We start from the raw sequence: 15,030 nt of genomic DNA on the forward strand, positions 1-15,030 counted from the left end.
CTTGACCACGTGATCCCTGAAGACGGAGAATTCTATGTGGACCCTGAGTCTGTATGATTACATTTGTAAGAGATAATTATTATATATATGTAGCCGGTAGTGTCAGATAGATATACGAGAACTTGTTGTTCGACCAATCTCTCGGAGAAGGAGAGGTGGTCGATATCACTTCTCTCTGTATATATGCATATATGTTCATGACGATCTTCTGTTTCCTTCGTTTGCTTACTAGCTAGCTAGCGTGCCTAGTCCTCTCTATATACGTATGTATAGTACGTAGCGTCGACCAAGCACGGACATAAGAGAGGACACTTCTCTCTATTAATTATAACTAGCTAACACAATATATGAAACACCTAAATTAACCCCGCAAAACCCCCAACCCCCCCCCCTTCAAAAAAAAACAAAAACCCCAGCCACAGAAGTGCTGACGCGTGGATGCCTATTGGTCCCGGTTGGTGCCACCAACCAGGACCAAAGGGTCTCCTGACTGGGCTCTGCGCAATGCCCACGTGGAGGGCCTTTAGTCCCGGTTCTGGATTGAACCGGGACTAAAGGGGGGAGGTATTAGTACCGACACTTTAGTCCCGGTTCCGGAACCGGGACTAAAGGCCCTTACGAACCGGGACTATAGGCCCTTTTTCTACCAGTGACTGGACAGGTCACCGGACTTCCAAGTGCAGCCTTCCTGATGAACAACGCGGCGTACCTATGGCTATCGAATGTCGAGCTGCGTGGGGCGGGCCTCGACGATGACGATACAGTTGTACTTCACCTTAGACCGTATTCCCTAGTCATCGCTCAGCCTGGTGACAAGCGCTGGACGCAGATCGATTCCCGATCACGTCGATCTTGCCGCTGGCAGGCCGAGTCTACTGTGCCACGTCAAGGAACGTCTCGCTGGTACAGACTGCAACCACGGCGAACCAGCCGCCAAAGCTCGTGGAGGCCGTCGGCCACGAGCTGCACAAGGAGTTCAGGTCTGTCGCCGCCTTCAAGGACCAGTTGTACGAAGGGCGAAGCCGGATGTTCCTAGTGGAGAATAATGGAGAGCTGATCCTTTGCCACCGTGCGACCCGAACCGATGAGAAGTACAGCGTCAGTGTGCATTTGATGAACATGAACGCGAAGAACTTGGTGCCCTTGCATGGATTGAACGGGAAGGCCCTGTTTCTAGGCAAGAGGCGCTCAGTCCTAGTGGCTACAAGAGTGTCCCCCTCCATCAACACCGCCTACTTCTGCTGGCCAAGGTCCAAAGATGTTCTTGTTTACGCCGTTGATCTCTTGGGTGGTGGATGTGTCGAGGCCAAATTTGAAAAGGTTGACGCTGCATATTATTTGGGGCAGTGATGTGCGCCGGCGCACCGGCCCAACAGTTCGGCCGGTCGCGTCCGGGCCGTCCGATGTGACTATCCTCACCCGTTCGATCTGGGCGCGTTGACTTCCCCATCCCCTTCTTCCTCTCTCGCGCGGATCCCCTGGTGTCCCCAGGCCGCCCCGCGCCGCTCGTCCCTCCCGGCCATCACCGGTCGCGGCCCCCCGCCGATGGGCACTGCCGGTCGCCGCCCCTCGCCGATGATCGCCGCCGCCGGTGGCCAGCTCCACGCATGTAACATCGGCACCCCGTGGTTGTAGCTCCGGTGGCGGTGATTGCAGCTTCGATGGCGAGGGCCATAGCTCACCGTCGTGCTCATCGCCGCTCACACCTGCTGCCGCAGCTCGTCGGTCACATCTCATCATCGTAATATCTCGGTCGCCCGTTGCAGCAAAAACGAGCACACGTTCCAGCAAAATCGAGCAAGGGTTGTAGCAAAAAATTCAGACGCTGGCTTGTGCAAAAGTAGCAAAAATGCAAATGCGCTGGTTGTAGCAAAAATCAACAAAGGTTGTAGCAAATTTTGACACCGGTTGTAGCTCCGCCTTACATGGATGTAGCAAAAAACTCCAAACGGCGTTGCAGAAAGGTTGTAGCAAATTTTGACACCGGTTATAGCTCCGCCTTACATGGATGTAGCAAAATTCCCGCTGCGGTTGCAGGCTTGCAGCAAAAACGACGTTTGTCGTCGTCGCGAGGTCGCAGCTCCGCCTAATGGATGTAGCAAAAAGCTTCGCCGGTAGTAGCAAACTCTAACTACGGTTGCGGCTTCCCTTTGTTGTGCAGTGCCATTGAAGCTTTCTATGTCTATGGTTGAAGCTTTTCTCAACAGTTGTTGAAGCTTTTCTAGATGACGGTTGCAACACTTGTATACGCGGGTGGATTCGGACATGGCGGCAGGCAGCCATGGCGGCCGGCAAGGGAGCGCCTGGCCGTCGGCGATGGAGCTTGTGGTGGTCCAGTCGCAGCCCGGGAGGAGGGGGAGGGGATGCGCGCACGTGAAGGCTGTAGGTAGGGGATGGATCTGACCATGGCAGCAGGCAGCCCATGGCGGCCGGCGATGGAGCTCGTGGTGGCCCAGTCGTAGCCCGAGGGAAGGGGGGAGGAGAGATGCGCGCGCGTATGGCTGGAGGTAGGGGATGGAGCGCATATGGAAGGGGCGCGAGGCGCGCGGGGCCACGCTCGTAGGCTGGATCTGTGCGATCGAACGCAAGCGACAGGACCGGCCTAATGTTTCCGCCGGCGCACCGGGTGGAAACATTTCCCTATATTTGTCATGCTATGTCTCAGATCATTTCAGTGAGTAGCACAGAAAACCCAGGTTATGTTCTCTGCTTTTTTTCAGTGTAATTTTCAAACTTCTACATAGAATTGTTTCTCTTCCCCTTATTCATGATTTGTGGACAGACAGAGTCTGACTTTCCATGAAGGAAAGGCTAAGAATACTTGAATTGCTTAAGAATAGATAAAATAGACAACTGCCTCATCGACCTTGTCCGACCCATAGACACGGGAAATTAGGACACTAGTGTTTACACACTGCAGCACAAAGGTAATAATGCTGCAACTTAATACGGTAATAAAGAGTTCCAGCTACGTATATAAAACTGAGCACAGTTCACCGTGCAGCCCGATGTAATGTTTCCCAAAAGAAAGAGTGTCTCCGCCTACTTAGCGATTAATCCTTCATCCTTCCACTCCCACAGTAGATCATCACTTCATTAGCAACACATGATCAGCGTTCTCTACCACCCTTGGTTACTAATCGTCTGCATTTTCTGTCCCCTGTCAGCAAACTGGCCACTTAACTGCCTAGGATCTTTTTGTTCCATTTCTTTTCGCCATTGCATTTGTCATCAGATAGTCCATCAAAAGGTACTCCATCCGTTTTAAAATAAGTATCTCAACCTTAGTATAACTTTATATTAGAGTTAATACAAAGTTGAAACACTTATTTTGATAGTGTTCACATCTCAATTGAGTGAACACTATCTTTGAACTGAAAGGAGTGAAATCAGTTTTTTTAAATGAGTGAAGCCAATTTTTTCAAATGATTGAAATATGTGTTTTGAAATTTCTGAAATAAGTATTTTGAAATGAGTGAAATAAACAAGTTAAATCATTTTTTTAAGAAATGAGTGGAATATGTTTATTACAAATGAGTGAAATATGTTGCAAGAATTTTGAACTCGTTCCAAATGTGTTCAAGTTTGATCTTATTTTAAAGATCACGTCGTCGGGAATTCAAATATGTAAAATTATTTTTCAAAATGAAAGTTTTATTCAAAAGATATCAATGAATTAATATCTTCCAAGATAAATAAAATGTTTGCTTTTTCTGTGTGTGGAATGGTCTGACAGCATGCATGCATGGCTAGGAATAATAGATGTACTCCAGATAGCCAAATACAACACTATACCGTTGGATAGTTGGGCCACACAAAGTTAGCTGGAAGCATTTCATTGGTTGGGACTTCACGGGTAGCTACCAGCACCGGGTAAATTTACTTATTCATCCCCATGACCTTGTCACGTCTATGGATCAATAAATTTAGTCAGAGTATGCTATGTTTTACCCCTATTCCGTGTTGAGCGCGTCGTCGAGGACAACGCCGTTGTCCTCACCGGAGCTCCACCCGGCAGCCGGGAACCTCTAAGCTCCACCCGGCGGTCGAAAGCTAGCTGTACAGTGTATAAGCAGGACACGCATTCCCACACAAGGGAAAGCTTCCATCGTTATTCGCTTGCCTTTTTCCTTTTAATAAACTTGTATGTATATAGTTGTAAGATAGAAAAACCGAAAACAAAACTGCAGCGTGACTTCTTGGGTCTCCTTTATCATCCAACGTTGTCTGAAGTTTCCCCAACCTCGTGGCCACGCACCAAGACAAAGAAACATGGCGTCTTCCAGTGCTCAGCATCAATGCGGGTGGAGGGACTGGGGGAATCTGGACGCTGGACCCGAGGGGCTGGTTGCCGAGCACGTCTTGCACAACGACCTCGTCGACTTTGTCCGCTTCCACGCAGGGCCGGCCCTGTGTTTCGGAAGGCCCTAGGCGATCTCGACGATATGGGCCCCTATGTCCTATGTCCTAAGACCATATATATGTATGACTGAAAGTTACTTATTAAGAGTAACTTTCAGTCACAAATCTTTAGTTTAAAATTTGACTATAATAATTCAAATGACTCCATCGAGAACAATAATAACCAAATTTGAATTGACTCCATCAACAACAATAATACTAAAAAGATCGCAAAATGAAACTAAGATGACATAATTACCTCAAATAAGAACCAAATTAGACTGCCTCCATCGACAACAAGAACCCTTCAGTGGTAGAATTTTCAGATCACTTTCTTTCTTTTTCCTCCTTTTTTTCAGCACCCGACAATTGCTTCTTCTTAGGTAAGATGGCAGTCTAATGTCCTAAAATCATGAAGAAAATATCAAAAGAGGAGACAAAGAATTAGGAATTTATACATCTGATGATTGGAACACTAGACATGTACATAGAATGACAAAAATGATAGATTGGATTAGAAAATTTTAAAAGTTCGTGCATACTGAAATTTTATGTTCACGGCACCACGTTCAAGTGTCTTGTTCTTCTCCCGGGCACCGGCATCGGCTAGCTCCTTAACCCGCTTGCAGGACAGGTCGCGAATCAGGAATTCAAGATGGACAGTTTGTGTAAAACGCTTGTCGCAAACTCTACTTGCCATCAACTCTCGATTGCTTCGTGTAGATGCAAAAGATCGACCCATACACTGTCGAGATTCCATATGTGGCATAGTGTGTTACGGGATCGGAAGTAAATGGTGATCATGCTCATCCAGACACGGCGGATCGCCGCCATACTCATGTTGATATCGTTTGCTGGAAAACCGAGGAGACCTCCTTGAGAGCGTTTCTAGCGGAGCCGTACGTGGCGGTGCTCCCCGATGTGCCAATAGGATGTTTCTTTTCTTTTGTGTGTTTAGAACTCAGTTGACTAAGACATAACAAAGTCTAAGTCAAGTGACGTCGGCGTAATTTTTGTGTTACAAGCGGCAAGGTTGAATGCTACGAACAAAGACAAAAAATGTTGCGATGATGTTGCAAGCAACAGCAACAAATGCTACAAACGTTCTAACTAAAATGATATAACCGTCAATGAAGGATGTTGAAACCGGTGAGATGACGTGCTACAACCGATGAGGGACGACATACTTCCACCAGCAAGACGAAAGTTGCAACTGGTAGGAAAAAAAACGCTACAAACGATGACACAAAATGCTTCATGGTCGACTGAGACTTGGTTAAATCTCAGCCGACTGAGTTTTAGCCGACCCTTTTTTTTATTCATGCCAATAGCATGCTAGCGACCAGCCATAGTTCCGAAATACTTAAAATACATGTTATAATTGCTGAAATTGATTAAAATATGATTGAAATTTCAAAATAATTATTTACATTTCATCAAGATTTACATTTCAAAAAAGTGGTAACAGCTATTTCAAAGAGCTTTAAGTATTTCAAAATTTCTAATACACAAAACACCAACAAGTTCAAACTCCAATAAAGTGGTAATTTCACCGTTCAATAAAGTGATTATTTAATAAACACAAAATTCAATTATTTCAAATTCAGAAGACATATATTTCAGTAATTTCTTGAACCAAGATTTCATTAATTTCACATATTTGTGAGGCAAAAAAAATTCAAATTTCAAAATTTGTAAGCACAAATAATACTCCCTCCGTAACAAATTATAAGACATTTTTATTTTTTATCGGTTAATTTAGCCGACAAAAGTATCTTATATTTTGTTATGGAGGTAGTTCCCCACGCAGAGGCAGGGCAACCGAGGCCCCGCCGCCACCATCCTTGGCGCCCCGAGCTTGCCCGGCGGCGGCCTCTGGCGGCGGCGAGGAAGGGAAGAGGGGGTGAGGAGGAGGGGCGGCTAGGGTTGGGAGGAGGGGCGGCTCTGTATGTTGGTCCGATTATCCTTCTTTGCCTTCTCAATCAGGTACGGTCCAATCAAGCTCTCTTGTTTGGGGAACGAGATCCTCTAACATCACGAAGGGATGTCAGGGAAGCTACACTACCCTGACATCCCTTCTTCACATCCATATGATTAAGCCTAAAATATCTTGAATTAATTTGCAAATTACAAATCTACTGTATGCATTTACAAAAATTGCATACAAACAAAATTATGATGCAATAAAATTAATTTCAGATTTTATTTTCTATGAACAGTAATTGCACACAGTGTCGTTCCTACAGTGCCCGTGACATCTCTTCTTCGTTTTGCACTGGGATTGCACTGTAGCTTCATAACATCCCTTCATGATGTTAGAGGATCCGTTCCCCTTGTTTGGTCCTCTCCATCGCTTTATTTCCATCGCTTTCCTTTTCTCTCCTGCAAACAACAGGTTTCTTCGGGCAGCTAGCTAGCGTTAAGTTTGCCCTCGTGACCATTTGATTGACTTGCGTTGTCTTATGTAAGTGAATCTATTCATATTTCAAGGCTGAGGTTGCCTCCATAACAGGGATGCAAGTAAACCCGCAATTAAAGCCGCCTCCTGTGCAAGAGCTATGGTTGAGTATACTAATTAAGTTATCTGATGCTTGCAGTATAATTTAAACTAACTTCTCACATTTTGCAGGCCTGATGAGACCTGCTTCCCTCTGCATGAGAGTGGATCGTGTAATGTTATTTTCTTTGTTGGAACAGAGCCGTCAGGCCAAGGATGGGTTCTCACACCGCAAGGTTGCCTGTCATGGTGTTATACGAATATCGGCTGGCAACCTCGAAGCAAATGGAGCTCCTTCTTAAGGTTGTGATGGTCCAGATCTACAACATTGCCTGGCATATGCTCTGTGTTGTGTTATACAAATATCGGCTGGCAACCTCCAAGAAGCTAAAGAAGGAGATAATTAAGGAAAAGAAACCATCGGGGGGGGGGGGAAGAAAAAAGAGAGAAGAACCCAAGAAGCCACTAGCTCCACTATCTTGTCAAATGACTGTGTCGTGAGGTCTGGTTTTCGTGTTGGGACCGCGCGTTGAAGATAGCATGATGGATAGTTCTGACAACCATATTTCTCACCACATATGGGTTGGATTCGAGAGAGTCCGAACTATCTTGGATTTTGGGTAGCTTGTTGGGCCCTTTTGATGTGTGAACATGTATGGACGGTCTTTGACCTTGGAGACGATCTTAATATTTTGTTTGATTTATCTATATGCATTATAGCCCGTAGCAACGCACGAGCATTCTACTAGTACGCATTAATAAAGAGCTCACTGCGCTACATATAAAATTTTCCTTACAAAAAAATGTATAAGTAATTTGCCATGCTGGAATAAATCAATTTCATTTTCTGCTAAATCCTCAAACTGTAATTCCTCTACCATCATCTGGCAAAAATGGATAATATTTCTCTACCATCCATGTGAACTTAAGTTTAATCAGGCTAATTGATGTGATAAGAAGAAGACAAAATATGTGTATCATACGAAAATGGCAAAAGTTTTCTTTTCATCAAGTACTCCAAACAATTTCAAGTCAAAAAAATGAAAAGAAAAGTACTCCAAATATTGTTGAGTTATTGTCAAAAACAAATGGACTGTGATATTTGGCACATGTGTGCCATATAAGCAAAACTGCCACACCTCTATTTCTTTAACTTTAAAGTACCACACAATCCCCTTCCTTTGACCCCGCCTTCTCCCGAACGACCCCGCAAGCTCGCCCGAGAAACCTGCTTCTTCCGCACATCTCGCGCGCCCATCCCTGAGAAAACTGCCACTTCTTCACGTCTACCACATGATAAAAAAATATTGCGCATGTCCCACACCTCCTTGGCACCAAAGCACGCCACCACAACCAACTCACCCTTAGGTAATTGTTGCTCAAACTAAAGAAACTAATCGTTTTGACCCCATTTTTTTACAATTTTATTACTACAAAAAGTACAAAAAATTACCACGATTTCCCCTCAGGGCAAAGTTACCATGGTATTTGCATGCCAGTTATCAGGCCTGTGATCCGTAAGTTACCGTGCTATTTACATAGAACTTACGAGGTACTATGTTTCAACAACCACACCCCTTTCAAAGTTACCATTGTGTTTTATACACAAGTTATAAGGTCTTCGATGTGTAAAATACCGTGGTACTTACACATAAGTTATCAGGGTATGTGTACATCAACCTCGCCCCTGGTCAAAGTTACCATGGGGGATTGTACATGAGTTACCGGGTCTATAGTTCGTATATTATCATGATACTTATACCTAAAAACCTGGGTTTGTTTCGGTAACTTTTTTCATGGGTCAAAAATTACCACGATGTTTTTGCATAACTTATCACGCCTATAGCGGGTCAAAGTGGGCCATTTTTCGGGCCAACCCACGAGCACGTGTGCCCCTCATGATACTAAATATTATGTGGCTTTTCAGTGGCACACCATGTGTTGTGTTCATCTAAGAGGCCCGATGAGGCGAGTGTATATTTTTAACAGCTTGTTTTCCTTTGGTAAAAAGTTACCATCATGTTTATATTGTAAGTTATCGGTTACGCGGTGCTTATATTATCATGTTGTTCACACAAAAATTATCGGGGATGTTTTGAACAACTTTTCCCTGGGACAAAAAGTTATCATGGTGATTCTAGGTAACTTACCAAGCCCGCAGTGCTTAAAATATTATGCTATTTACACAAAATTTATCAGGGGTATGTTTCAACAAACCCCCCCCCTCCCCCCCCCCCCCCACACACACACGGGTCAAAAACTTATCATGGTGTTTAGTTATCGCAGTGCATATGTTTTCATGCTATTTACACATAAAAATATCATGGGAGGGGGGTATAGTACCGTGCTATTTATCAGGGGTATATCCAGGCACAAATCTCTGATCAATTCATATTTGCTTTTCCACAAATCATGGCAAAAAGGGAATAGAAAACATAAGTGGACAAGTTTCCTGCTATTGTTGCCTGAAATAGCTTATCCACACACAGAGAGCTGATGCTGAAGAACATCACTAGTCAGCATCAATAAGATACTAACACCTACTTCCTTCAGAAAAGACGGCGAAGACACTAGGATACAACACCATAATACATATGAAACCTTACACTAAAGTTGCAAAATTATCCATTCATGGCCTATATACTCCCTATCAGACTATCACAAACAACAAACCAACAACTACAAATCCAACAGATTTCTGCTTCCAAATACTAGTCAACAGTACAGAAAAAAGGCTAGCAGTAGCAAACGATCAATTTGCAATCTACATAATTTACTTTCCAACTACAATCAGGATAACTGGAACAATGTCACCTTGAAGTCCACACCAGGCTATGCCTAGGCCGGCAACGGGAACCTCATTCCAACCGAAATGTGCATGCACATTGTGAGGCATAAGGTGAAGATGGCCATGGACTTGGCGCTCAGGTACTTGACGGCGACGAGACCCCTTTCGGTGATTTCGTCACGGGCAACGACAATGCTCTTTCGTGCACCAGCGGACACCCGCTGAGTCGAGAACTCGAGGAATGACCGGACCATCTCTGCGGTGACCCTGCCCGTGACATCCAGCACAAACCTCCGGTTGCTTGGCATGGCCAATGTGGTCGATACTCTCTCCATTACACAGCTAGGACCTGAATTGCAGACCTCTTGCACCACTGCTGCTTCAGCTCGAGAAATGGAGGCCTCCTTTGTGACCTGCCGTGAGGTCCTGACAAACGTCTCGACGGCGCCGTTGCAGACGGACACGAGCAGGTCCTTGAGCTTGGCGTCGTGCTTGGGGTCAGTGACGCCTGCGAGCACCTGGTCGGAGGTGCGCACGGCCGCGGTCCTGTCGAGGTAGGCGGCGACGGCGGTGCTGACGAACACCCGGACGAGCTCCGCGGCGGCCTCCTTGCCCCTGTCGCTGCACAGCGCGGCGAGCCAGTCCGGCTGGCCAGGGGCGCGGGGCTGGGCCTCGGGATCACGGCAGGAGAGCACGAGGTTCCTGGCGAAGCTCCCGAGGACGGCGGAGGCGAACCCGGCGCCGTCGGGGGAGAGGAGGCGGTCCAAGATCCGGTCGTGCAGCGGCGGGGAGGGAGGATCCGGGCCCCGGGCGGCCCAGTGGGAGGAGAAGGCGCGAAGGGCCCCCGAGGCGAGCGACTCGGAGAGGGCGGAGGCGGCGGAGGAGACGTGGTCGGAGGCGGCGAGCTTGGAGAGGACGAGTGCGGGGAAGGAGTGGAAGAACCGAAAAAAGTGGATCATGCTGTGATGCCGATCGAAGGGACACCGAGTGGTGTGGCAGTTTTGCAATCGGGCACAGGGTTGCCAAATACATATTTCGAAAACAAATAAACAATTTCTAGTGCAGGCCATACATATAAAGAAACATACATAGAATGCTTGTATATAGGAAAGAGAGAAACATATCTTTTCTGAATCATTACTTTTCTTAAAACATGAGCTCGATCTGGTAAAGATATAGGAAAGACCACGTAAAGCTAGACCAGGAGCTCGATCTGACTGACTGAATCCACAGAGAATGTAAACTGAGCGCTCTGATTTCGCGTTGCTGCAGGCGGACGGCATGCGTGACATGGTGAGCCGAACGTGCGCTGGGTTGGTTTGGCTGGTCAATATGCATATATATGCAAAATACACTTCTGCTTCGGTACACCCCTAAACACAAGAACGGCTCAAATTAGCCCATACCTCTTCATAAGTAGGAGCATGATAACCATTCTTTATAAACTCTTCACATATACGCTGTACTTTTTTTTTAAATCACGTATACGCTGTACATTAACGGACGTGCACACCCTGCCGTGCTGGGCTGGCCCATTCAGCACATTCATCATTTCTTTTTTCTGAAACCGCAAAAAAAAAGGACACCGAGTGGTGTGGTAGTTTTGCAATCGGGCACAGGGTTGCCAAATACATATTTCGAAAACAAATAAACAATTTCTAGTGCAGGCCATACATATAAAGAAACATACATAGAATGCTTGTATATAGGAAAGAGAGAAACATATCTTTTCTGAATCATTATTTTCTTAAAACATGCGTGAAGAGTTTATAAAGAGTTTAATCGAAAACGTGCGCAACATTTTCTGGTTGTTTTTTCTTTTCTTTTTTTGTTTCTTAAATGCGTGAAGTTCTTATAATTCGTGATTTTTTTTAATCAAAAATGACGAAAAAGTTTCAAATTCTTGAATTTTTCTTTCAAATCAGTGAACTTTGTCCCCCAAAATTGATCAGTTTTCTTCACAAATTCGTGAACTATTTCGCAAGTTGGCAATTTGTTTTTGAAAATTGTTGGTCTTTTTTATAAATTGATGGACTTTGTTTCTAAATCAATGGATTTTTTTAAAATTTTGTTAATTTTTTTTCCAAATCAATGAACTTAATTTGAATTATTGATGAACTTTTTTCAAAATCAATAAAAGAAAAGAAAAAGAAAATAATATAGAAACCCATGTAAAAACTGAAGAAAAAACCAGCCCGGTTGAAAAGGAAAACCACAGTCTTTCTTTTTAGCGTTATATTTGACGCACTACAAAAGATGGAAAAAGGAAACTTAGACCATGATCAACGGAGGTGTTCGAGTAGGCGAGATGGCTCCGTCTAAGAGCACGTCGTTTCCCGACATGCTTGAAATGGCCCAAAAAAATTCCATGCCTTGTATGACCAATTCAAGGCATCATGCCAAGTTGTTTTGGTTTTCGACAAGTTTTGCATTTTCCGTAGTTTTCTCGTAAAAAAATGCTTGATAATGGGCGGCCGTGTCGCAACTTGCATACGTTGTCAGAAATCGTACAAACCTGGCATGGATGACTGCCATGGTCATGCCCACCTGCTTGAAAAGGTTGGGGTCATTTTAAGAATCTCCAAAAGTAGACCATGTTTAATGAAAGGGTGTACGGGTTGGCTAGAAGGCTCTACCTGAGGGTGCGTTGTTTCTCAACATCCTTCGAAATGCCTAATTTTTTCCACCTCCTTCTATGATCAAATCATGGCACCATGTCAAGTTGTTTAAGTTTTCTACAATTCTTTCGTTTTCTAGAGTTCTCTCGATGAAAACAAGTTGATAAATGGCCGGACGTGACACAACATGCATACGTTGTGGGAAATTCATTCAAACCCGGGATGGATGCCTACCATGGGCATGCCCGCCTACTGGAAAAGGTTGGGATGATTTCATGCATGTTCAAAAATAGATCATGTTCAACAGAGGGTGTTCGGATAGGCGAGAAGGGTCCATTTGAGAGCATGTTTTTGCGGCATCCATTAACTCACCCCAAATCTTTCCATGATCTTATATTACCGGTTAAACGCACCATGCCAAGTTGTTTTGGTTTCGACAAATTTGACTTTTCCGGGGTTCTCTTGGTTAAAAAAGGTAGATAAATGGCTGGACGTGTCGCAACTTGCATATTTTCTCGGAAATCATTCAAACCTGGCATGGATCCTTACCACAGGCATGCCCCTTGCCTGCAAAAGTTGGTGTCACTTAAAAAATGTTCAAAACTAGACCATGTTCAATGAAGGATGCACCCGGATGGGAATGACCATGGTAGGCAACCATGCTAGGTTAAACAATTTTCGACACCGTATGCAAGTTGCAACATGTTCGACTATTTTATCGGTCTTCTTCTACAAAGGAAACTCCAGAAAATGCAGAATTTGTCGAAAACCAAATGAACTTGGCATGGTGCCTTGAATTGCTCGTAAAAGGCCATGAAAAAAATCGGATCCATTTCTTCATCATTTTTTATGGGGAAATTGGGGCCATTTCAAAGATGTTGAAAAATAAAGTGCTCTTAGATGAACCGTTCTGACCTTACCGAATAATCTCCGTTCAACATGGTGTTTTTTGGACATCCTTGAAATGACCCCAACTAATAAATACAAAGGGATAAAATTGAAAACAGTAAGTGTTTTTTAAAACATTTAATAAATATTTTATATTTTTTTAAATCACTAGTTTAAAAAGTTAGTTAAAACTTGTATTTTGGTATTCAAAAAAAGAGATAAATGAATTAAAAAAATAAGAAATCAAATGAAAAAATAGAAAATAAAATAAAACGCTTAGGCCTTGGCCCAACTAGGCGACGACATTGCTCTCGTCGGGCACGTGTTGGGCCGGTCCAAGAGCTCGCGGATTTGAAAAGTTCATCAATTGTTTTAAAAATATTCATGGATTTGAATATTTTCACAAAAATTCAAAACAAAGTTCACTATGAAATTTGCAAAAAAGTTTTCTCGGTCTTGGGAACCTCGGGTTCCCAGCCATTTTTTTCCTGTTTTGGGACCTTCTCAAAGGTCGTGAACCGTGTTTTTCTTTTTCTTTTTCTTTTTATCTTCTCTCCTGTTTATTTTTTTGTCTTCTTTGACTTTTCGTTTATTTTTTAAAAACTGTTCGTATTTTGACATTCTGAGCATGTTTGAAAGGCATGGACATTTGTTTTGAAATTTATGTATAAATTTAAAAAATACAAATATTACTATTTTATGAACAAAACAGGAAAACTAGATACCCTAAAGAAAACCGTGCAAAAAAAAGAGAGACGTAAACTAAAGAGTGGAGGTGCTGTGTTTTTTTCATGGCGTTATGTCTCCCGCACAAGAAGTGGAAAACAAGCCAAGAAAGCAAATGTGATGTGCTGTCCAGGATGGTTTGTGTTGTTACAAGTAGTGCGTGAGGGTGCTGGTTCGAATCCAGCCGAGGGCATCCATTTTTAAAAAATTAAAACTAAAAAAACGTAAATGGGCTGAGCCCATGAGGGAGGGCTGTTCGCCGGGCATCATACGAACCTACAGCGTATATATGTTCTATGTAGAAAAATGAATACAATTTGTGAAAAGTCCATACTACCCTTTATACGTTTTGTGAGGGAGGTGTACCGAAGCATTTCTCTGCAAAATATCTACAATCACGCAACATCATTAATGAAGATCAGTGAAGGAAGCCCTAGACTCCACTGCATCTTCTCGTTCCCTCAAACGTCGTTGGCGCATCTTTTTTTTTTCCTTTTCTTTTGATAAAGAGAGCTCCCTCTCCGTTTTTCATTACCAAAAACCACAATGTCTTACATAGCTAAGTATAATGAAAGGGAGATGCTCAGGGCTACACCCTACCAGCATCCACGGAGACCACATAAGAGGTATGCACCATCTTCATCTCCCTTCAAAAGGCAACATCCAGATCATTCCCTGGGATATCTACAATCCAGACTCTCCAGAGGATGATCGGCGCCTCTCCTAAGTTCTAACCCACACTCCATCCCGTCCAATCTATGGTAACCCATGATTCCGAGAAGACATCATGTATTCTCACAAGGCGATCATCGATTCCATCATAGATATGAAGAAGACTACAGATCATGGCATGCATCCTAAGATGATGGGCTCTGCCCTATATCTGAACATGATGGCTATTGAAATAGGAAGGTTGGCAGTCTCAAACCCTTGAATCTATGCAAAGCCGTGTTAGGGTCAGGGAATACGACGGTATCAAGCGACCACCTGAAGTCATTCTCTACAAGGGTATGAGGAATTGCGATCTACGTTAGGAATTTTAGACCTGATCAATGTATGCATGCCATGCTAGGATTTTCTGTTTTATCTTTCATGTTAGTGCTGGATTTCAC

The 15,030-nt window shown here is 44.0% G+C and overlaps 1 protein-coding gene across 1 annotated transcript; it reads right to left on the bottom strand.

Moving 5' to 3' along the window:
• Window positions 1–9,677: 9,677 nt before the first annotated feature.
• LOC125516920 (protein PHLOEM PROTEIN 2-LIKE A10-like) lies at window positions 9,678–10,756 on the bottom strand. The gene has a single exon (XM_048682181.2). The coding sequence runs from the start codon at window positions 10,754–10,756 to the stop codon at window positions 9,737–9,739; it is 1,020 nt and encodes a 339-aa protein (XP_048538138.2). The 3' UTR covers window positions 9,678–9,736.
• Between the last annotated feature and the right edge of the window lie 4,274 nt (window positions 10,757–15,030).

The sequence above is a fragment of the Triticum urartu genome, chromosome 6A, assembly GCF_056163025.1.
Source record: "Triticum urartu cultivar PI428250 chromosome 6A, HENAU_Tu73, whole genome shotgun sequence".
Classification (NCBI taxonomy): Eukaryota; Viridiplantae; Streptophyta; class Magnoliopsida; order Poales; family Poaceae; genus Triticum; species Triticum urartu.